Source organism: Notolepis coatsorum (genome assembly GCF_963971535.1).
Source record: "Notolepis coatsorum genome assembly, chromosome: 10".
Classification (NCBI taxonomy): Eukaryota; Metazoa; Chordata; class Actinopteri; order Aulopiformes; family Paralepididae; genus Notolepis; species Notolepis coatsorum.
In genome coordinates, this window is record NC_140174.1 from 101,502,050 (window position 1) to 101,526,421 (window position 24,372).

Genomic DNA, 24,372 nt, shown 5'->3' on the forward strand with positions numbered 1-24,372 from the left:
ATGGCAACCCCATTGAACCGTATGCTGTCAGGCCGTAACACAGCAGTGATGTTGGCCAGCCTGGGAGCCGGCGGCCTGGCTTCAGTATACCTCCTCTCCGACAGCACTTCTGCTGCTGCAGCTGAGAGGAGGAAGCTCTACCCAGCTAGGTTTGTGTGCGTGTGTGTGCGTGCGTGCGTGCGCGTGTGTGTGCGTGCGTCTCTGTGTGTGTGTCTCTGTGTGTGTGTGTGTGTGTGTGTGTGTGTGTGTGTGTGTGTGTGTGTGTGTGTGTGTGTGTGTGTGTGTGTGTGTATGTGCCTGGAGTGACAGAATGGTTAATAATAGTTACGTAAGCATGAAAACAAATATATATAATATTAGCTATATAACCATGGAAACTACTCAGTCATAAATCATGATCATGACATCTACTCTCATCAACATGGATGTAGCTTTTTTTTTATTATATATATATATACATATATATATATATGTTTTTTCACCAGGTTATCCATAGGGTTTCATGATATATATTCCTCTTACGGTGAATACTCAATTGTACCCTGTCTCCATGTCTTCACCTTATACTCCTCAGTGTGGACGGTTTCAATTTGACAACATAAATGGACACAGAATTCCAGTGAAATGGCCTATACTTATCTGAACTCTCTTTCATCAGCATAAAATGTGTGTGTGTGTGTGTGTGTGTGTGTGTGTGTGTGTGTGTGTGTGTGTGTGTGTGTGTGTGTGTGTGTGTGTGTGTGTGTGTGTGTGTGTGTGTGTGTGTGTGTGTGTGTGTGTGTGTGTGTGTGTGTGTGTGTGTGTGTGTGTGAACGAGTGCACAGTTGTTCATTTTCTATATGGATGCTGTTCATTCTCTCTGCAGTGCTGACTTCCCTGACCTGAGGAAGCACAACAACTGCATGTCAGCATCCCTGACCCCAGCCATATATGGACGGCTGAGGGACAAGATAACCCCCAACAACTGGAGCCTGGACCAGTGCATCCAGACTGGGGTGGACAACCCTGGACACCCCTTCATCAAGACCGTGGGCATGGTGGCTGGAGATGAGGAGAGCTACGAGGTCTGTACTATTGGGCAGTGAGTCAGTGAGAGATAGAAAGAGGGAGAGAGAGAGGGAGAGAGGGAGGGAGATAGGGAGAGAAGGAGGGGGGAGAGAGAGGGAGGGAGAGAGGGAGAGAGAGAGAGAGGGAGAAAGAGGGGGAGAGAGGGAGAGAGAGAGAGGGGGGGAGAGAGAGAGGGGGGGAGAGAGAGAGAGAGGGAAAGAAGGAGAGAGAGGATTAATACGGTCTTCTGCTTCAAGTGAGGTCTTAACCCCTCCCTTCCCCAAAACCTCCATTTGACCCATTTGATGGTGTTCCCCATCCCCCTCCTGACTATAAAGGAGCGTTTCTCTCCTCATTCTCTCTCCATCTCAGCCATTTTCTCCACTATATATATATATATATAATATGTAATGTATTGATCTCTCTGAGTTAATAAATCGTATTAACCGGATCCATTTGACTGAGTAAGTTATTCATAATCTATGACAACTCTTCTACTCATTGTGTAGCAGACTCGGGGGGGTGTTAGTGACATTGCTGGAACAAGGTGCTTCATGTCTAAAAAGAAACAAATGGAGCTATTTCAGTGTGCAGTACTCCCTCTCAGAATTCCATGACAGATGAACCATGTGTAGCACATGGTGACCCGAGCCCAGTCGTGAACACATCGATATCATTAGATAGAGGAGCCTAATAATAATATTGTGTAGACTGAATAGTAGCTTGTGTTTATACATAGACTATGGCTACGTCTGTGACCGTGCTGGTGTGCTCCTGTCAGGTGTTTTCAGAAATCTTTGACCCAGTCATCAAGGACAGACACAATGGCTACGACCCTCGCATCATGAAGCACCCCACTGACTTGGATTACTCTAAGGTCAGTAGACCTTCTCCTCTCCTTTCCTCTCACACTCACAGTTGTCCTCCATCCAACATCCATCATTCTCAATCCTCTAAAATGTCTTTCTTTTTTCTCTCCCCTTTTCCCCGCCTCAGATCACATCAGGATTGTTTGATGAGCGCTACGTCTTGTCATCTCGCGTCCGTACCGGTCGCAGTATCCGCGGGCTAAGCCTGCCCCCGGCGTGTTCCCGCTCAGAGCGCCGCGAGGTGGAGCGGGTGGTGGTGATGGCCCTGGCCGGCCTGAGGGGAGACCTGTCCGGGCGTTACTACGGCCTGGGAGAGATGACGGAGAGAGAGCAGCAACATCTTATTGATGTGAGTATAGGCACATGGTTGGTGCGCACACACACACACACACATACAGGTGCATCTCAATCAATTAGAATATCGAGGAAAGGTTCATTTATTTCAGTATTTTAATTAAAAAAGTGAAAATAATATATTATATAGATTCATTACACACAGAGTGAAATATTTCAAGCCTTTATTTCTTAGAATTTTTATGATTACAGCTAATGAAAACCCAAAATTCAGTAACTGAGAACATTTGAATATTACACAGTAGCGGCTGCTGGTTCTCTCTCCACTAGGGGCGCTATACCAAAACATTTTGCAAACATGTACAGTACCACACAACCGACTCATGGCAAGACGTGAGCGATTCGACTCACGCTCACGGCAATGAATCGGCTCTTATGAACGAGTCGCTCAGCTGTTACTACAACAACACACAACCAGTCAAATAAAGTATAGTCTAATTCACAACTTGAAACACAATATATAAATAGAAAAGTTAGAAACAAAACTCGCTCCGTCTCCAAACACACGCAGATCTCTCCCTCTCTCCTTCTCTCTCTCACACACAGCGCGACGTGGAATCGATTCGTTACACAATCAGACCTAGTATAGTATTATATACCAAGAATAACTTCAGTATGAGTACAGGGCTGTACACATATTTTTCATATTGTTAAACGAGCCAAGGCTAGCTATTAAACTATCGATATGAATCGAAAATCTGGGACCCTGATGTTAACAAGACAAACGTCTTTCTCTGGTCTGCATCCCCTTAACAATTGTGTGTATTGAGCCGTACTGTATTGTACCCATTCTGCAATCTGTTAATAAAGTTTTCATTCATTCATTCATTCAAACATAGACGATATTGAACAAGCCATAATCCACGTATTTTCAATCCAAAAGAAAGAGAGAGAGAGAGAGAGAGAGAGAGAGAGAGAGAGAGAGAGAGAGAGAGAGAGAGAGAGAGAGAGAGAGAGAGAGAGAGAGAGAGAGAGAGAGAGAGAGACTCACTGTTTAGTTGACACGTCCAGGGCAGGAGGGCTTGCCTTGATAAAGTGTATAATCCACTGTTGATGTATTCCAGACCACTGTCCACTGTGTCCAGACTGCATCCGCCATATAGCTTGTTAGCCAAGTGTTAGCTTGTTAGCAGTTAGCACCACACAACACAAGTACTTCATTCCTTTGTCCATTTCCGCGTCGAACAGACTGCAAACTACCTGGCGTTCTATCGCCATGCTCTAAGACAAACTCTAACCATAACCAACTTTGAAAGAGTGCCTAAGCTTAACAGTCTAAAGAACTTGCAGTCACGGCACGCTCTAAGACAAACAGCTGCATCTCACAACAACACAACTATCTCTACCACCAACGGACCAACCTAGGAATAAGCTAGAATTGGAACATTAGAAATTGGATTCGGCCAATCAGAGATCGTCTCTGTGAAATTCTGCTACGGAAAAAAATACTGGCGTCGGCCAATCAGAGAGCGTCTCTGCGAAATGCGGCTACAGAAATTCTTGACGCTACTGGCTAGACCGCTTCAAATCGCGCCCGGATTCCAACATAATAGTCATATTTCAACGCACAACGCGTTACGCACTGATTGGCTGCGACGGATACAGCGATCAAACCGTGACGCGCACTCAGAGCGCTATCGCGTCTAGCCCGGGCCGAGAAATACAAAAAATAATAAAAAAAAAGAAAAGTGAGTCACTTCCTGTTCAAGAAAACGAGTATTTTTTATTTTATATAACATTATATTGTGCATTGGAAACACAAACATACTTAAAATGAGTAAATATTATTCATTTTAAACATGTTTATATTATTTATAGGGCTATAAAACAAAAAACAAAAACGTTTTTTTTCTTCTTCTCTGATTTAACAGGTGGGTCGGCGCCCTAGCGCCCCCGGTGGCGAGCCGCCACTGATATTACATAAGACCAATACAAAATATATATATATTACAGAAATGTCGGCCTACTGAAAAGTATATGCACTCAATACTTGGTCGGGGCTCCTTTTGCATGAATCAATACGGTGTGGCGTGGAGGCAACCAATATATTTCCTCAATATTCAAATTCATTGAGATGCACCTGTACATACGCACACACATACCAAGAGTCTGCACCTGTGTGTCCTTTGACTTCTAATGACCATGGAATTATGGGTTCCTTTGTCCCTGTGCTGACCAATCTGGCCAATCAGGAGCATTTCCTGTTTGATAAGCCTGTGTCATCGCTGCTCACGGCAGCCGGGATGGCCAGAGACTGGCCTGATGCCCGTGGGATCTGGTAAGACCAATTAGCAAATTAGTTCTAAGTCAACTATTTAGCCCCTCCCATCCAAACGGTTTGAATTTAATTCCCATCAAGTAGTTTATCTAGAGTACCCCAGAGTGTCAATCTCCCAAATCCCATTCAATCTTGTTTGCTGCAGCTCAAATGTATCCCCTTGCCCCACTTTGCCTTTTATGTCTCTGTCTGTGTTTTGTGTATTTGTAGTTTGTTTTTGTTTTGCTGCCATTTTGGCCAGGTCTTGCTCGAAAAAGAGATCATTGATCTCAAGTGACTACCTGGTCAAATAAAGGTTAAATAAAAATAAAATATGGAAAAGATGTATACAAATCTTACAGGATCAGTTATGGTCTAAATCCACATAATGTGGCTTGGGCTGGCATTTCAGCACTTATCGCCCTGAATATGCTTTTCTAACTCTTACTATAATGTAATAATGTAAGGACCAAACAAGCCTTTTTTAAATGCATTAATCAGAGGTTTTAAGATCCCATACAGACTTGAACGTTTATTTCTCCAAGATTGTTTTGACCTAAAATAGTGACAATGGTCCACAGATGACAGATGTGTGTTTTTGCACTCAGGGAGGGTGAGAAGGATTCAGTCACATATAGGATTTTATAAGGATTGTATGGCTGAGCAACCATTCATCTAACATAGAATAGTATTAAAAAACAAAACATTAAATACATTGTAATAATAATAATAATCATCATCATCATCATCATCATCATCATAATAATAGCTTGGATTTATATAGCGCCTTTCAAGAAACCCAAGGGCACTTTACAAAGTGACAAAAAAGACACATAAGACATAATCAAAATATAGGGGTCGAGCAGGTCAGATAAGTATTGGGGGGCAAGGGCATGGAGGGATTTGTAGGTAAGGATGATGATCTTGAGCCAGTGGAGGTGGATGAGGGTGGGGTGATGTGCTGCCAGGGCTTGGTGCGGGTGAGAAGCCTGGCAGCTGAGTTCTGAACATACTGGAGCCTGTCTAGGGTACTGCTGGGTACAACTCTAGTACAGTAGTCAAGGAGCCTGTCCAGGGTGCTGCTGGGTAACCAGACAGGACTCTAGTACAGTAGTCAAGGAGTCTGTCCAGGGTGTTGCTGGGTAACCAGACAGGACTCTAGTACAGTAGTCAAGGAGTCTGTCCAGGGTGCTGCTGGGTAACCAGACAGGACCGATAGTCAAGGTGGGAGGTGATGAAGGCATGGATGCCAGAGTTGTAAAGGTAGTGATATCTACTATATAAGAAACTATATGTTTCTTATAAAACTTTCTGGCGGCTATAATGAGTCTTATAATCCTTTACCTTACAGGATGCAACAGATGCACTTCAGGTTTACATTGTGAAAGTGTCCCAGATAAAATGGTTGACTCTCAATACATACAATGTGAAAAACCTTATAGTTTAATATTATGATGAATTCTGGCTTTGTGGCCAACAACTGACTACCCATTTATACCAACAACATCTATTCTCAGTATTATTTCAGCTTTGACTGGCATTTGTCAATACGTGCAAAAGCCGTGTTGACCAACCTGTGCTTGTCAATGGAACCGAGGTTGAAGTCGAGGTTAATGTCCTCGTTCTGTCTCCTTCACTCCCTCAGGCACAACAACGAGAAGACCTTCCTGATCTGGGTCAACGAGGAGGACCACACCAGGGTCATCTCCATGGAGAAAGGAGGCAACATGAAGAGAGTGTTTGAGCGCTTCTGCAGAGGACTCAAAGAGGTACACGTATACATGGTTGTCCTATGCAACCATACCTACTGTGGTCTGAATCTTCTGAAAGAGCTGCAGTCTAAAAACAACAGCTACTGTATGTATTCATATGAAATTTGTAGGCCTTTGGCAGATGCTCTTATGCAGAATGATGGACAAAGGCGTATATTTGCAGAATTACTTTAAATCACACAAAGTTGCCAGAACTGAGCAGAAACAAGAGAAAATTGACATAAACCTAACAATAAAAGAAATAAATGAGTAAATAGAACAATGGGCCTCATTCACCATTACTCTCTTATATATTTTTCTTATATTTCTTCTTAACCGTCTGTTAAGAGAAAAATTCACGCTCAAAACATTTGCATACAGACACGCCCTGCCAGCTCCTTATAAGGCGAACGAGGCGTGTGCAAAATAGCAGAGGTTCATTCAACAGGAAGCGATGTGTGTCTGATCTCAAAATTAGACTAGATTCAAATGTATTGTTATTGTGTCACAAACACATGATACCAAGTTTAACAAAATAATAATTTATTTATTCCTATCTAAACAACAAAAAGCATAATGACATAAACAATGAAATGGTATGAGAATTAGTAGTGAGTGCAGTGTGTGGATGAGTGAGTATATAAGATAAGATATTCCTTTATTGATCCCCTTGGGGAAATTCAGGCAGCATAGCAGCATGGGGGAAGGGGGGGGGGGTACAGGTAGTAAAAACAACACAAGCAGTGTAAACAAATAGGTCAATATAATTTACTATCTAACTAACTGAAAAATATATTCACAGTATTCACAGTGTCATATAAGGTGCAGTATGCATAAGGTAGTGTTATAATTTACTATCTACAGCAGGGGTCAGGAACCTTTTTGACTGGGAGAGCCATAAAAGCCAAATATTTCTAAATATATTTCATTGAGAGCCATATAGTATTTTTAACATATAATAAATTAAATATGTCTTACTTTTAATGCGACTTCTGGTGCTGCATGGTTTTGCTGATGGCCTTGTAATCTGGTTCATACGTGGTGAGATTGAGCTTCATGCAGGCGTTGAGGCTTCCATCAGTTAAACGTGAGCATAGGTTGGTCTTAATGTTCCTCATATGCGAGAATGACTGCCCACATGCATATGTAGAGCCAAACATGGTCAATACGGCAATACTCACACTGCATTGTGTGGTATGTCACAGGAAGCTCGTTCCAAGTTTTAAGAATCAGCTGGTCTTCAGGTTGAAGATTTTTAATTTCTGTCCACTTGTGTTCCCTCGCCAGCTCTGCTCGCTATATCTTCAGCTACAGATACTATTAGCTGTATCTTCAAAACGAATTTCAGTTTACTTTAAAATTACACAGTATTATTAAGAAATATCACAAGTATATAGGTTAGCCATAGGTTCCCGACCCCTGATCTACAGTATCACAGTATCCACTGAAATATACATTATTCACAGTATCACAGTATCCACATAAGGTGCAGTATCCCTAAGGTAGTGTTGTCCTCCTTGGGTTCCTATTAGTCCTAGGTCAATGTCTGGCAGCAGTCGCTGCCCCCTGTTGTGGAGCCTGGAGGCCGCTATATGCTGTGGTGTGTGGGGTGTAAGTATCAGTGCTATAATATGTCAAAGGATTGAGCTTGGGTGTTGGTACAACCTGTGCCTAGGAGTGGAGAAAGCAGACAGAGGGAATTAGACAGGGGAAACATAAATACACATGCAGGCAGCTCTCACTGCCCAGGTGAGTCTCATTGGCTTAACGAACCACCCACTCCACCATGCTCCCTGGTGAGTCAGTAGACTCATCCATTTGCAGGTAGAGTGGGGGTCGTCACAATTGTACAGCACAAGTACAATACACCATCCAACCAGTGGATAAATAAATGCTTGATAAATAAATAAATATAAATAAATAAATGGCTTAGCGAGGCAGCCTCACACACACACACACACACACACACACACACACACACACACACACACACACACACACACACACACACACACACACACACACACACACACACACAGTCAATACTGAACAACGCTTGTCAAGAGCCAATCGCGCAGTAGGTTGGGAAATACCGGATCTGTCACCTGTCATCTATCTATGAAAGGTCCCTCTGGCTAAAACCCAGAGTGCGCTCGGAACTTTTAGGTGTGGAGGCACAGGATTTGACCGGCGTGTGTTGTGTCTGAGTTGAGGCTCCAGAGTATTGCATACATCTAAAAGGACCGCTCTTGGCAATCTGAAATGGCGGTTAAAAGCCTGGCTGGCAGTGCGCATTGATTAAGTCCAGTGCATGCTCCAAGTCAGACTGAATGGCGCATAATGCAGTATCTCTCTCTCTCTCTACCAAATTCAACGGAATGCAGTGCTCGTGACGTGGGTCAAAGTCAGTTGTTTATTTATTTTTACTGTTTCCATACGAGGTGGTCCGCAAATGTACTTGATAACAATCTAGTGGTCCGCATGAACAAGACGTTTGGGAACCACTGATCTAGATGATCTCTAAATAGCTATACATTATCCCGCTTATTACATGGCTAACTTACTAACAATATACTAATTCATTTTACACCATCGACAAGACGAGATCAAATGCAGACGCAGTTGTTCTGTGGCTCCGTCCGCTGTCAGCCCAAATAAAGTTATTATTATCGCCGGCAGGTGTGTGGACTGATTGCACTGCTGCAGTGTGTGTCAGTGGGCTTGATTGCGAACAGCGGTCATTATTGCTCGGCAGAGGTCCGTTATCGAGTAATAACGGACCTCTGACGAGCGCTATTGAACAATCACAATCAAGCATTTCGGCGAATGTTAAAACGCCATGTAATAATAATAATAATAATAATAATAATAATAATAATAATAATAATAATAATAATAATAATAATAATAATAATAATAATAATAATAATAATAATAATAATAATAATAATAATAATAATAATAATAATAATAATAATAATAATAATAATAATAATAATAATATAATAATAATAATAATAATAATAATAATAATAATAATAATAATAATAATAATAATAATAATAATAATAATAATAATAATAATAATAATAATAATAATAATAATAATAATAATAATAATAATAATAATAATAATAATAATAATAATAATAATAATAATAATAATAATAATAATAATAATAATAATAATAATAATAATAATAATAATAATAATAATAATAATAATAATAATAATAATAATAATAATAATAATAATAATAATAATAATAATAATAATAATAATAATTGAAAAGGTCTGGGTTTTTTAAGTCGTATTTGGGGGCAATTGACCAATGGTAGGCTTTTTTATAAAATCTGGGTAAGAGTTTCTTATCTGGGTAAGAGTGCTCTTGACCACTCTTAGAATTTGGTCTTGCCTAAGAGAAAAACACAAATAAGAAAACATTGCTGAATCCCAGGTAAGAACAAAGTAAGAAAAAATGCTAGTTAAGAACAAAATAAGAGGAAATCTGTTCTTATATCGCTTTGTGAATGAGGCCCAATAAGAGCAAAGATCAAGGGCAGGATAAATAGTAAATGGTAAATGGTGCATTTATATAGCAGCTTTTATCTAAAGCGCTTTACAATTTAGTTTTTCACATTCACCCATTCACTCACACATTCACACACCGACAGCAGAGGCAACGATGCAAGGTGCTGACCTGCTCATCGGGAGGAGTTAGGGGGTTAAGTGTCCTGCTCTTCGGCACACTGCCCGGGAGGAGCGGGATTCAAACTGGGAGCCTTTCCGATTACCAGACGACCGTTCTACCTCCTGAGCCACTGTCGGCCATTCCATATTCAGGATCACATTCAACACCGTCAAGTGCGACTGCAACGTCGCTCAGACAATAACACTATGTAACAAACCATCAAATACACTCAGCACACACATCCACACGCACACACTCACTTTAAATAAACAACTCACCGTAGCACCCACTTTACCCACGTCAGACACTTTATATTATATTTATTGGTAAAGAGATTTGCACTACAACTCATACCTCATTGCACCTTAGCCTAAGTTGTACCTCATCCCATTCTGCAGTGTACTTTATATTGTATTGTAACTCAGTTACAATTTTTTTTCTACTCTATATTGTATATTGTATATATTGAACACTTTTGTTTTGAACACTTTTGTTTACACTTGTTACGTACTTTTGACTTCTATTTTTTTTTTTTTTTACTTATCTATGTTATTTTTATCTAGCACACTCTCAGGCAGGAACAAGCATTTCATATAAAAGTATTCTGTATTTTTGTATGACAACTAATAAAGAAACTTGAAACTTGAAACATGAAAACTTGAAACTTGATCTTTTGCTCCCCGGTATGTCTTTGTGTTTGTGTTGGTCTCCCAGGTGGAGCGTCTGATCCAGTATGTGATCTTGATGGTCTTTGTGTTTGTGTTGGTCTCCCAGGTGGAGCGTCTGCTCCAGTATGTGATCTTGATGGTCTTTGTGTTTGTGTTCGTCTCCCAGGTGGAGCGTCTGATCCAGTATGTGATCTTGATGGTCTTTGTGTTTGTGTTCGTCTCCCAGGTGGAGCGTCTGATCCAGGAGAGAGGCTGGGAGTTCATGTGGAACGAGCACCTGGGCTACATCCTCACCTGCCCGTCCAACCTGGGCACTGGACTCAGGGCCGGCGTGCACATACGCCTGCCCATGCTTGGCAGGGTAACAACAACAACAACAAGCACATGTGGACATGCATAACGCACACATACAATATAGGCACATATTATATATATATATATAGACAGTACATCAACATAAATCCCAGTTAACCCATTCACTGCGACAATACACAAGGTTAACCCTTTCACTGCCCACGTGACAAAAGGGTTAACCCTTTCACTAACCACACTACAGAAGGTTAACCCTTTCACTACCACACTACAGACAGTTAACCGTCTGTAGTGTGGTCGTTTTTCTTTATTCGTTTATTGTTATTTGCACTTACAAACATACATTTTGGAATAAAAGAAGTAAAAGAAGAACAGTTTAAATGTGCAGGAAAGGTAAAAAAAAAAACCAAGGGCTTATAAGCAACATCCCCTCTTAAACCTATATAGGATAACTAGACACCAGAACCCCCCCCCCCCCCCCCCCCCCCACCCCACACACACACACACACACATTATGCACAAACACACATGCGCATATCCCTCTCTCATACACACAGATACATACAATACAGCATTATACAACAATGCTATAATTATAGTGTGGTAGTGAAAGGGTTAACCTTATGTAGGGTGGTTAGTGAAAGGGTTAATGTGTGTTTCCCAGGACCCCCGCTTCAATAAGATCCTGGAGAACCTGAGACTACAGAAGAGGGGCACCGGGGGAGTCGACACGGCTGCTAAAGGAGACACCTTTGACATCTCTAATAACGACCGCCTCGGCAGATCAGAGGTAACCGGTAGAGTGCACATATTGGAGTGTGTAGATGACAGTAGATCTAGATGAACAAGAGTCGCCTATTATTGCCCTTCTCAACAGACCCAGGCTATAGATTCACATGGCATCACCTTCATCAACAGTTGTCTCCCCCTATGGGTCACGACTGCTCACAGCACATTTCGTGACTGTATGACAAGCGGATCAGGAGATGCGGCCATTTTAAAATGGACGGTTTGGCCTGATAACGGCGCTAGAGGAAAGGTCATGGGGTCACCGAAGCAATAGATGTCGTCCTCTTCTTCGCGAGAGAGGCAAGCAAAAAGTGAGCCAGGGAGAGAGCAAAAGGTAAAGAGAGACGGAAAGTGTAGGCTGTGAATAACTTCGGCCCCTGCTGTCCATGCTGTAATCCAGTCTTCCAAGTGATGATGGGGGCTAAGCTAGGCCTTGCTACTGATGGACAAGAGCCAATGGGGATAAGAGGCACTGGCTAGAAACACGTGAACACCAGCAGGGAATCTAAACGCTTCAGTGAGGGCTTTTGATTGTTATTAAACTAGGGCAGTGGTTCTCAACAGGAGGGCCGTGGTCCACAAGGGGGCCTCATGGGAGCTGCTAGATAGGCCTTAACATGATTGATGCCATTGTTTTTCATAGATTAAATAGGATTTCAATGCACCGTTATTAGAAAATGAAAGCATACCTGTGGGCTTGAGAATTTGGGCTGCTTTCCAACACGACCATCGGTGGAATATTGTGCGGTTACTGGACTTGAGTTAATTTATATCAAAAGAACAACCAAACCTTAAATTAAAAAGATATTTGCCTAATTCTCTTGATTTCTACATTTGCCAAGCTCATTAATATCTGTAACAGACGCATGTCTATGTACAGTGAGGGAGACTGGTTGACAGGCATTGACATACGTTTGGATGACAGCTCATTGCACAGAATACTATTATCTTGAAAATGAAACAAAATATATATTTTTTATTTATTTAGCCTGTGCCATTCTCTCATTGTTCACAGGTCCCTAATGATTTTTTATGTTTGTTTGGGATTTGACAGTGTGAGAAATAGCTGTGGCGTAAGAGCACATGAAGAGGGTCATTTGCGTGAGAGTTGGCAGCTCTGTTTTCTACGAAAACATCTATGTTTTCTATGAATGGAGAAAATGACATAAAGAAGAATTTTTGCTTCACTACTATAATAGCTCAAAATAATTTGAATCCCTTTCATGCTTGAGGTCAAACGGAATACACTGGAGTGTGTACAGTGATGATTTATTATGGTTGATTCCTACTCTTACTACTGCATATTGTACTGTACATGCATAATCCTGATGAATTGAAAATGGGGGACCCTGATGTAAACAAGACGAAAGTCTTTCTCTGGTCTGCATCCCCTTAACAATTGTGTGTATTGAGCCGTACTGTATTGTACCCATTCTGCAATCTGTTAATAAAGTTTTCAATCAATCAATCAATCAATTAGCTTAGCATATTTACTCCGTATAGCTTTGTCATATATACTCCATATATTCACATGTTTACTGTATAATACTGCAATGCACTTTACTGCTCCTCTGCAATCTGGTTAGATCGCAACTTCCTTCCGTTGTACTTGTACTTGTGCAACGACAATAAATGCAATGTAATCTAATTTAATCTAATGATGACAGGTAGACAGGTTATACTGTATGTTTCCTGTGAGGGAGCCTGGAACATTTCCTTGGACACATGGGGGTCATGACAGCATAATGGTTGAGAACCACTACACCAGGGCATCATCAGGCATCATGACAGAAGATTAAAGCCCCAGTCTGTGATTTAGTGACCATATAAATGTGGAATATATACAGTATACATACATTCTGATCTGTAGATGGAAAATAAGCTTTTTGGAACTTCATAATGCAGAATATAATGTAGGTCTACTTTACTCCAATGTATACAAACATTACCAATGTAAAAAAGAAAAATTACAGCCACAAAATAGAGCAAATACAACAATACAATTACAAACATATAATTATCTTGTATCTGTCTTAGTCCTCATATCAAGAGCTCATCAACTGGAGAATAAAAACCTATTTTTTTGTGATGGGGCTTCCTGTTTGTTAACATTTGCATCACTGATTGGGCCTTTAACACTTTCGATGCCGGCCGTGTTTTCCTTTTTACCCCCTTGAATGCCGCCACCCACTTCAATGTTAGCGTTAAAAACGCATAATCTATGTTTTAAATTATGGCTATGTGTCTAAACTGCCCGTCGCTTATCAATGACTTGTTTGCAGTCAACATTGTCAAAACGGATTGTTTTTTAATCTGTTCATATCCTTTTTATAGTATTGCGAAAAGCTATCGTTCTCTCGAAAATTTCCGGAAAATAGAAAGATTCCCCCATAAACGGCATTTATTGGAATATTCTCGAATACACTAGACACGTTGTCATTTGTCGGCCTATTTATGAATCGTTTTCAAATAAACGCTAGATTATCGATAGTATATGTGTACTTATGCACGCTATAGAAGCGGGCTGAAAAATCTATTCTCTCATTTCCTCAACATCACACACACACACACATACACACATACGGGACATGCTGAGATATAGTTCAAAACAGCTCCGATTACCCCAAGACTGGTAACATAGATTCCTTACCTTAGATCAGATGTTCTCCAAAAAGATTATTCCAATTCCTGATCGCCATTCCAAATATCGATCACGTTTATTGATTGATTATTGGCTGCTGTAAATATATATTCCATATATATTTCCATCTCGCGATCACTTCCCTCTTGATCAGACGGCTCGCCAGCATAGTGGAACCAGTAGGCTCCCCCCACACACATCCACCACACATCCACCAGTATAATCGAATGGCCTGCAGTTACACAGGGATAGACAATAGGGGGCGGTATTTTCCCATCTGAGCTCCTAGAGCAGGGGTGCCCAACCTTTTTTGAACCAAGATCTACTTTTTAATTTGCCACCTAGCCGAGAGCTACCAGCCCAAATTTGTCCTACTCTCGGCTAAGATAAGATAAGATATTCCTTTATTGATCCCCTTGGGGAAATTCAGGCATAATAGCAGCATGGGGGAAGGGGGGGGGGGGGGGGGGGGGGGTACAGGTAGTAAAAACAACACAAATGTCAATATAATTTACTATCTAACTAACTGAAAAATATATTCACAGTGTCATAAGGTGCATAAGGCTAGTATTAGTAGTAATAGTATTACCCATTCAATATGCACATGACAGAAAATATTATATGCCATATAATATTTTCTGTCATGTGCATATTGAATGGGTAATACTATTACTACTAATACTAGCCTTATGCACATTATGACACTGTGAATACTGTGAATATATTTTTCAGTTAGTTAGATTCTAACTAACTGAAAAATATATTCACAGTATTCAGTGTGATAAGGTGCATAAGGCTAGTATTAGTAGTAATAGTATTACCCATTCAATATGCACATGACAGAAAATATTATATGCCATATAATATTTTCTGTCATGTGCATATTGAATGGGTAATACTATTACTACTAATACTAGCCTTATGCACCTTATGACACTGTGAATACTGTGAATATATTTTTCAGTTAGTTAGATTCTAACTAACTGAAAAATATATTCACAGTATTCACAGTGTCATAGGTGCATAAGGCTACAGAAAATATTATATGCCATATAATATTTTCTGTCATGTGCATATTGAATGGGTAATACTATTACTACTAATACTAGCCTTATGCACCTTATGACACTGTGAATACTGTGAATATATTTTTCAGTTAGTTAGATTCTAACTAACTGAAAAATATATTCACAGTATTCAGTGTGATAAGGTGCATAAGGCTAGTATTAGTAGTAATAGTATTACCCATTCAATATGCACACGACAGAAAATATTATATGGCATATAATATTTTCTGTCATGTGCATATTGAATGGGTAATACTATTACTACTAATACTAGCCTTATGCACCTTAAAATACTAGCCTTATGCACCTTATGACACTGTGAATACTGTGAATATATTTTTCAGTTAGTTAGATTCTAACTAACTGAAAAATATATTCACAGTATTCAGTGTGATAAGGTGCATAAGGCTAGTATTAGTAGTAATAGTATTACCCATTCAATATGCACACAACAGAAAATATTATATGGCATATAATATTTTCTGTCATGTGCATATTGAATGGGTATAATATAATATGCTATTTTATATATCATTGTAACAGTGTAGTGTAGGACTTACAAGAATGACAAGACTGTAACTGTAACTTCTCAAGTTTATTTCACACTCTGCATACACACTGACAACACACACACTCAGGCTGAGGTTACACCTTTCGTATCATTTCGTATTGTTTTCTTATTCGTATCGCCGCGACGTCATGCGCCTCGAGTCACACTTTCGTTTTTGTCAGTTTTGTCAGCCAAGCACACTGATGTAGTACACTGCCAAAGCAGTAGGTGGCAGTAGGTGGCAAACATGAAGGCAATTTCAACCAATCAGAACGAAATGTGCCAATACACTTCCTGGTGGAAGCTCCAGCAAAAGAAAATGTCAATAAGGCAGGCGCCTATGCCGCGCTACCATCTTGCTTTACTCAATGCAGCAATAATTTTTCAGCAAAGCCTAATAAAAGTGCAATAAACAAAACGGATACATTCACTGTGTGTTCTGCCTGTCATTTGTTGATGAAACAAAACTAACATCAACACAAGTGACCACCAAGAGCGGATAGTTTAGGCTAAAAAACGATCGGTAGCATTGTAGCATTGTTAGCTGCATGCTAACGTCAATGGAGTATGCCATTATAACAATATAGCATTGTGGCTAGAAGCTAACGTTAGCTCACGCTACTTAGCCAGCATCAAAACTGATGATATCGCGAGCTATCAGTAGTTAGATAACATTAGAGACAACGCTGTGTGTATTAAACAAAGGTGAATAGATGACTGGGCCATTTTGTTTAATGCTTCTTAAGTTGAAAGAGGAACTCTGAGCTAACAGGGTCTGAATCCTGATAGCTCACGTTAGCCAGCTGCTCATGCAATCGGTAATGCTAGCAGAATGAATGGATGTAAACTTTATTTAACATATTGCATATGGGTACAATACAATACGGCTCAATACAAACAATTGTTAAGGGAATGCAGACTGTTGTAGCTTGGACTGGGGTCCTTATAACAATAACTTGACAACACATGGTAGCTGAAGCTATTTGGGACACGGAGCTCTGTCCCAAACACACACACTGTACACAGGAAGGGCACGCAGATGGTATCTACTGCGCATGGGCGTTTTCGCAACAACTGCTGACTACACGCTGTTGTCGAAGCGTTTTTTTTGCGTATCTCCAAACGCAAACACAATTTTGCGTTTCAGCCGTATCCACAAAAAAACGCCAAAAAACGCATTTCTGTGTAGATAGGACATGAAACGTCGTCAAAAACGTATAAAAAACGCCAGGAATACACTAGTCTAACCATAGCCTCAGTTCAATGGGCATGAGAACATGTGTTTACATTGCCAAAGCAAAAGTGGAACAATACAATAAAAATATATGTACAATAAAAAAAGGAATAGGAATGATGTGTAAACAGAGCTGTCACATTGCAAAATGGAATACAATCAAAAAACAATTCCACAAAAAGGTCTGTCAACAGTCACTGATAGTTCTCCTTTATCTGTTTTCTTTTTTATTAAATGTCTCTACCTTAGTGAGAACGCTGGCACTGGGAAGAGGTAGCTAGTTTTTCAATGTCTGGGTTGTAGGAGCTCGTTGCAAGCCTCAGGCAGTCCACAAGATGGTCATCTGTTAATGTGGTTCTGTACTTGGACTTGATGATCTTCATGTGAGAGAAAGCAGACTCACACAGGTAGGTTGATCCAAAACATGCTGTTAAGTTCATGGCACATCTTCTGAGGTTGGGGTACTTCTCAGGCAGCAGTAGCTCCCAGAACTCTGCCTTCATCCCTTGTGTTGCCCTGGCTTTAATCTCAATGTCAGTTTGAAGTGTGAGGATCTCGTTCTCCACAGCATGGCTGTCCAGATTAAACAGTGTGGCCACTTTGGATGTGATGTCATCCACATCTACAGTTCCAAATGGAAAACACATGTAGCTTGCAACAGGTTCAAGTATTGAAAAGTCTGTGAAGCGCTTATCAAACTCTGACAAGATGCTTTGAACTTGCTCCTCATAATGTGTGCAATCAAACTGTGCTGTGTCCTCACCCTGACGTTGAAGTTCTGCTTGCATGTGAGGAAAGTCGCGTAGGTCACTGCGTTGCAGCCTTCTCACCCACATGGTGAGCTTGCCTTTAAAAGCATTCACTGAGCTGATCATGTTTATTACACATTTATCCTTTCCCTGCAGCTCTAAATTCAGGTTATTCAGCATGCCAGTGACATCGGTTATGAATGCCAAATTCAAAAGCCAGTTGTTGTCCTCTAGATGTGTATATTCAGCATGTTTAGCAAGCTTGAGAAACTCTTTAATTTCAGGCAGCAACTCGCTGAATCTCTCCAGAAATTTACCTCTGCTCAGCCACCTTACATCTGTGTGCAGCAGCAGGTCTGTGTGCTCCGCCCCCGTCTCCTCCATATGTGCACGAAATAGCCTCCTCTGTAGGCTCCTTGCCCTGACAGAGCACACAATCTTCATAGCGATGTCCATAACGTCCTTCATATTTAAAATCTTTGCACACAGCACTTGTTGGTGAATTATGCAGTGGTAATTAAGGAAGTCCGGGAAAGCGTCGCTTTTTTTGCACAGTCCGATGAACCCATTATTACAGCCAACCATGGCTGGTGCCCCATCGGTTGTAATAGAGATGAGTTTATGGAGGGGTAGGTTGCTCTGCTTAGCGAACTCCATGAAGGCTTGAAAGATGTCTTCACCTTTAGTGTATCCTTTAAGAGGCAATATGGTGAGCAGCTCTTCTTTTGCGCTCATGTCGTCAAAGGCCATTCTAATGTAAATACATAGCTGTGCCACATCTACCATATCAGTCGATTCATCGAACTGCAGGGAATAACACTCGCATGTATTAATGTCCCTCATGAGTTGCTGGTGGACATCTTCGGACATTTCCTCACAGCGCCGGGTCACAGTATTACGTGACAGCTGAAGGTCTTTAACAGCATCCATAATCTCTGTGTGATACTTGGAATTACTGAAGAGTGAATCGGCAGCGGCAGTCAATGCCTCTTTTACACATTCGCCGTCTTTAAAGGATTTTTTCTTTTTAGCGAGAATGTGACTGACACGATAAGAAGCAATTGTTGCAGCTTTTGCCTTGGTGCTGGGCTTCGTAAAAGTGGACTGTTGTCCCACTAGTGAAGACTTCAGCTGCTGGAGTGCTGTTCTTCGTAGGACTGTTTTTGGAGGAAAATCCGCGCTGTGTTTCTTGTGCATCGTTGTATAATGCCGCTCCAAATTACCCTTTTTCGGCACTGCCACAGTTTGTTTGCAAATCAGACATACTGACTTTACGTTGAAATAAACAAAAAAGTAAGCCTCCTCCCACTCTTCATGGAAATGATATGTTTTTGGTCTTTTGGCTGCTCCGGTTCTGCTTGCGGCGCTGACGCTGGTGCTATCCGGCAGCTCGTCGGAGGCGGCGTTGGAACTGCTCCCTGGCGGCGGCGGCGGCAGGCGCAGCTCGTCGGAGGGTCCTGGCGGCGGCGGCAGTGAAGTCTTGCTTGCGTTGTTGAAAACTAGCGTCCTCTGAATGAACCTCTTTTTAGCTGGTGGTGTTCCATTCATCTTGCAGTTTCGAGTGACTCAAGACTGGTCTCAGAGCCACGTTTATACTGTACCTGCCAGGTGATGGGCCCGACCCCCACTCATGCCACTCCATGAAAACAAAGGCATCAATTTGCATCCCTATGGTGAAGCTCGCTGTCCGGAATGTAGACGGTATCGATTGGCGCAGGCTGCCTTTTATACACAGGACTGCTCGAACGTGTGTTGTCCTCCCCTCCAAATCAAATCAAATTAAATGATTTTCCAAAATAATCTCGCGGCCTACTTGAAACCAGCGCGCGACCTACCGGTCGATCGCGATCGACTGGTTGGGCACGACTGTCCTAGAGTGTCTGCTGTACCAAGTTTCAAGTTTCAAGTTTCTTTAATAGTTGTCATACAGAAGTACAGAATACTTTCATACAAAATGCTTCTTACTGTTACGCTCCAGAGACTGTGCTAGACAAGATAGTATCAAATAACATAGTATAGCATGTAAATTAGAAGTAGAAAATGAGGTCACAGTGTTCAGTATAGACATATGTACAATGTTCGATGCAGAATGGACGTAACTGAGTTACCATATAATATACAATACTATGCAGTGTACTAATGTACAATACTATATAGTGCAAAGCAGAAATGGGATGAGGTACAATTTAGGTACAATTTACAGTAAGGTGTACGAGTTGTAGTGCAATCCTTCATCAATAAATATAAAGTGTGGGGAGTGGGTGCTACAGTGTGTTTGTTTAAAGTGAGTGTGTGCTATAAAGTGTGTGAAGTGGGTGCTACAGTGTGTTTGTTTAAAGTGAGTGTGTGCGTGTGGATGTGTGTGCTATGTGCGTTTGATGGTTGTTGTTGTGTAGTGTTCATTGTTCGTTGAGCAGCCTGATGGCCTGGGGATAGAAGCTTCTTCTGAGTCTTTCTGTGCTCGCCTTGAGACTCCGGTATCGCTTGCCTGACCGCAGCAGTTCAAAGAGGCAGTTGTTCGGGTGACTGGAGTCTTTAATGATTCTCTTAGCCTTGCCCCTGCACCGCTTGTTGTAAATGTTCTGGAGGGTGGGGAGCCCCCCTCCAATTGTGCGTTCGGCTGAACGTGTCACTCTTTGTAGTCTGCTTCGGTCTTGTGCAGTGCTATTCCCAAACCAGGAGGTGATGTTGCCAGTCAGGATGCTCTCTATTGTACATGAGTAGAAGTTCTTAAGGATCTTCTGACTGACTTGGAACTTCCTTAGGCGCCTGAGGAAGTAGAGGCGTTGTCGTGCCTTCTTCACAACACTGTCAATGTGTGTGGTCCATGTCAAGTCCTCGGATATGTAGGCTCCGAGGTACTTAAAGCTGTTGACTCTCTCAACCGGTGCCCCGTCGATGCTGAGGGGGCTGTAGTCCTTGACCCCCGACCTCCTGTAGTCCACAATCATCTCCTTTGTTTTGCTGACGTTCAGGGAGAGGCTGTTTTCCTGGCACCATCCCGCCAGGACCTTGACCTCTTCCAGGTAGGCCCTCTCGTCGTTGGCAGAGATCAGGCCCACCACCACTGTGTCGTCAGCAAATTTGATGATTGTGTTGCTACTCCGCTGAGCCACACAGTCGTGTGTGTACAGGGAGTAGAGGAGGGGACTCAGAACACAGCCCTGGGGGGCCCCTATGTTGAGGGTGATGGATGAGGAGGTGCAGTTGCCTGCTCTCACCACCTGGGGTCTGCCCGTCAGGAAGTCCAAGACCCACTGGCAGAGGTCATAGTTCAAGCCCAGGTCCCTGAGCTTGGCTATGAGTATGGAGGGGACTATGGTATTGAATGCCGAGCTGTAGTCGATGAATAGCATTCTCACATAGTTCCCCTTCCTCTTGTCCAGGTGTGATGCTGCTGTGTGCAGCACATGGGCTATGGTGTCCTCCGTGGACCTGTTGGGGCGGTATGCAAATTGCAGGGGGTCCATGTTGATGGGGAGGGAGGAGCAGATGTAGCCCTTTACTAGCTTCTCAAAGCACTTCATGGCTATGGAGGTGAGAGCTACAGGGCGGTAGTCGTTGAGGCAAGCAGGCTTGGATTTTTTGGGTACAGGGATAATAGTGGACTTCTTCAGGCAGGTGGGGATGACAGCCTGTTCTAAGGACAGGTTAAATATGTCAGTGAATACCGGGGCCAGTTGGTCGGCACAGTCTTTTAGGACGCGGCCGGGGATGCCGTCCGGTCCTGCTGCCTTCCTGATATTCACTTTTTTAAAGGTCCGCCTCACCTCATGCTCTGTTACCCTGAACACTGAGTCTCCATCAGCAGCAGACCCCCCCCCCCCCCATTGCCGTGGCTTGTGGGCTGGTGTTGTTATTACCAGCATCAAACCTCGCATAGAAGGTATTGAGGTCATTTGCTAAGGAGATGTCACTGTTCAGTTTGAGGGAGGTGCCTTTGTAGTCTGTCATCGTTTTGAGCCCCTGCCACATAGCTCTGGAGTCAGCCTGTTCAAACTGGAGTTCAATTTTATCCCTGTAGCGCCGTTTGGCCTCTGTCACTGTCCTCCTTACGTTGTATCGCGCCACCTTGTGGTCATTCATGTTGCCTGCCACCAGGCCGTCGTTGTATGCTTTGGTGCGCGCTTTCAGAGCTTCACGGACGGATTTGTCTACCCAGGGTTTTTGATTTGGGTAAACTCTAATTGTGGTAGTGGGGATTGTTTCTTCCACCAAAGTACGAACATAGTCCAGCACTGTCTCCGTGTAGACATTAATGTTATCTGTGTCGCGGAACACGCTCCAGTCTGTGCACTCAAACGCAGCCTGGAGCATCCCCCCCGACTCCACATCCCATTTCTGCACCTCTCGCGAGACTACAGGAGTGCTCTTGATTCTTTGTTTGTACTTTGGTGAAAGGAAAATGGCCGCGTGATCAGACTTACCAAAGCCACTAGCAGAATGAGCCTTGTAGCCACCCTTGAATTGCGTGTAACAGTGGTCTAAGATGTTACCGCCTCCGGTGTTACAAGTCACATGCTGATAGAAGTCAGGAAAAACCTTTCTCAGATTGGCGCTATTGAAATCACCCACTACTACAATGGCGGCGTTAACGTTCGCTGCTTGGATTTTATTTACCTCATCGTGGAGTCTGGAGAGCGCGACACTATTGCTGGCTTGCGGTGGAATATACACTCCGACCAGGACGATCGCCGTTAACTCCCTCGGGAGGAAGAAAGGACAACACTTGATGGTTATATATTCCAGGTCTGGGCAGCAGTGGTTCGATAATTCCTTCACGTTGGCTGGATCGCTCCAATTGTTGTTAAACATGAAGGCGATACCTCCTCCACGCTGTTTGCCGGACTCTGCTGATCTATCCTTGCGGTGGATGAAGAAGTGATCGGCCGGTTGGATGGCGTGATCTGGGGTTCCTGGCGACAGCCATGTTTCAATGAAGCAGAGAACATTGCAGTCTCTAACGTCTCTCTGGAATTGAATCCTTGCTCGGATGTCGTCCAGTTTATTGTCAATTGATTGTACATTGGCTAGCAATATACTGGGTAGTGGCGTTCGGTGTCGTCTGGTTCTCAGTCTATTACGGATCCCAGCTCTCTTCCCTCTCCGCCTGATGATTCCTTTGTTCCTGGGGTCGGAATCTGGTCCCATTGTCCTCAAGATCTCCACAGGCCATTGCTGCGGTTCAGAAAGCTGATCCAGGGAGTAATCTAGTCGGTAAATGTCCCGTAATCCGATGTCTATAAGTGACTGACGGTCATACACATTAAATGCACCTACTGTTGGTACAGACAAAACTCTTAAAACTATAAATATTAACAAAAGTAAGCACAATCTCGACGGAGCGCACAGACAGGCGGCCGGGCATAGCGGCGCCATCTTGTGATCAACGGGAGACTCGGTTGATGAAATATGAATTCAGATCGCTAATAAAAAAATAAAACGACAATTCACGTCGTCGGCACTCAACGGGGGGCATGATAAGATGACAATACACGTCGCTGGCACTCAAAGTGTTAATAGATGGCTTCCATGTGTTGACCTCATGTGTTTCACAAATCTGTGCCAGTGATGTAATTCTGATGCTGGTTACTGTGAAATGAAAATGTAAACAAGGAAAGTGTTCTTGTGTTGCACATGCGATAACACACGGTAACAGCAACTATCCACTGTGTAAAAACATTTCTTTTTAACAAGGCATTTGCCTGAATTATTCTTTTATTTTTAGTTCTATTCATTTTATTGTTATTATTATTTATTATTTATTTTTATGTTCTTCCATTTCATTGGTTGTTTTATTGATTTTAATTGTTTTTATTCGTTTAACTTTTAATCTTTATCTCCTGTAGCACTTTGAGATTTTCACAAATATTAAGTGCGGTACAAATATTTTTTTTTAACAAATGTTTTTTATTTTCCCTTTTTTAACATGAAACAAGACAAACAATACAGTAACAGTAATAATCAATGATAAATCACAGGACAATAACAGAAATAATAATAACAATAATGACAGTCCAGTAATTAAATCAGAATGAATGTAGATTAAAAAGACGTATTTTTTTTTTTAAATAAATACAATTCATGGGCTCTTGCTCGCTCTTCCTCGCTCTTCCCTTCCCTTCTGTTGGTGATCTGGGTTGCGTGATGATAGCCAAACATTTTCCCAGACTGCATCCCAATCAAAATCTACTTCCAGGTTTGGGATATCCTTCCTCCAAACCGAGTCTAGGGGGTGCGGTACAAATTGAATTTATTATTATTATTATCCACAGGTGGAGCTGGTGCAGATAGTGATTGACGGAGTGAACTTCCTGATCGAGTGTGAGAAGAGGCTGGAGAAGGGTCAGGACATCAAGATCCCCTCCCCGCTGCCCCAGTTCAGGAAGTAA

The 24,372-nt window shown here is 42.1% G+C and overlaps 1 protein-coding gene across 1 annotated transcript; it reads left to right on the top strand.

Annotated features, from left to right (window-relative positions):
• Positions 1-24,372, top strand: LOC311235324 (creatine kinase S-type, mitochondrial-like; the record flags this gene model as incomplete). Its single annotated transcript, XM_084322753.1, has 9 exons — positions 1-149; positions 866-1,064; positions 1,829-1,924; positions 2,044-2,265; positions 4,463-4,548; positions 6,173-6,296; positions 10,865-10,999; positions 11,615-11,740; positions 24,256-24,372. 9 exons carry the CDS (start codon positions 1-3, stop codon positions 24,370-24,372), a joined length of 1,254 nt encoding a protein of 417 aa, XP_084178879.1.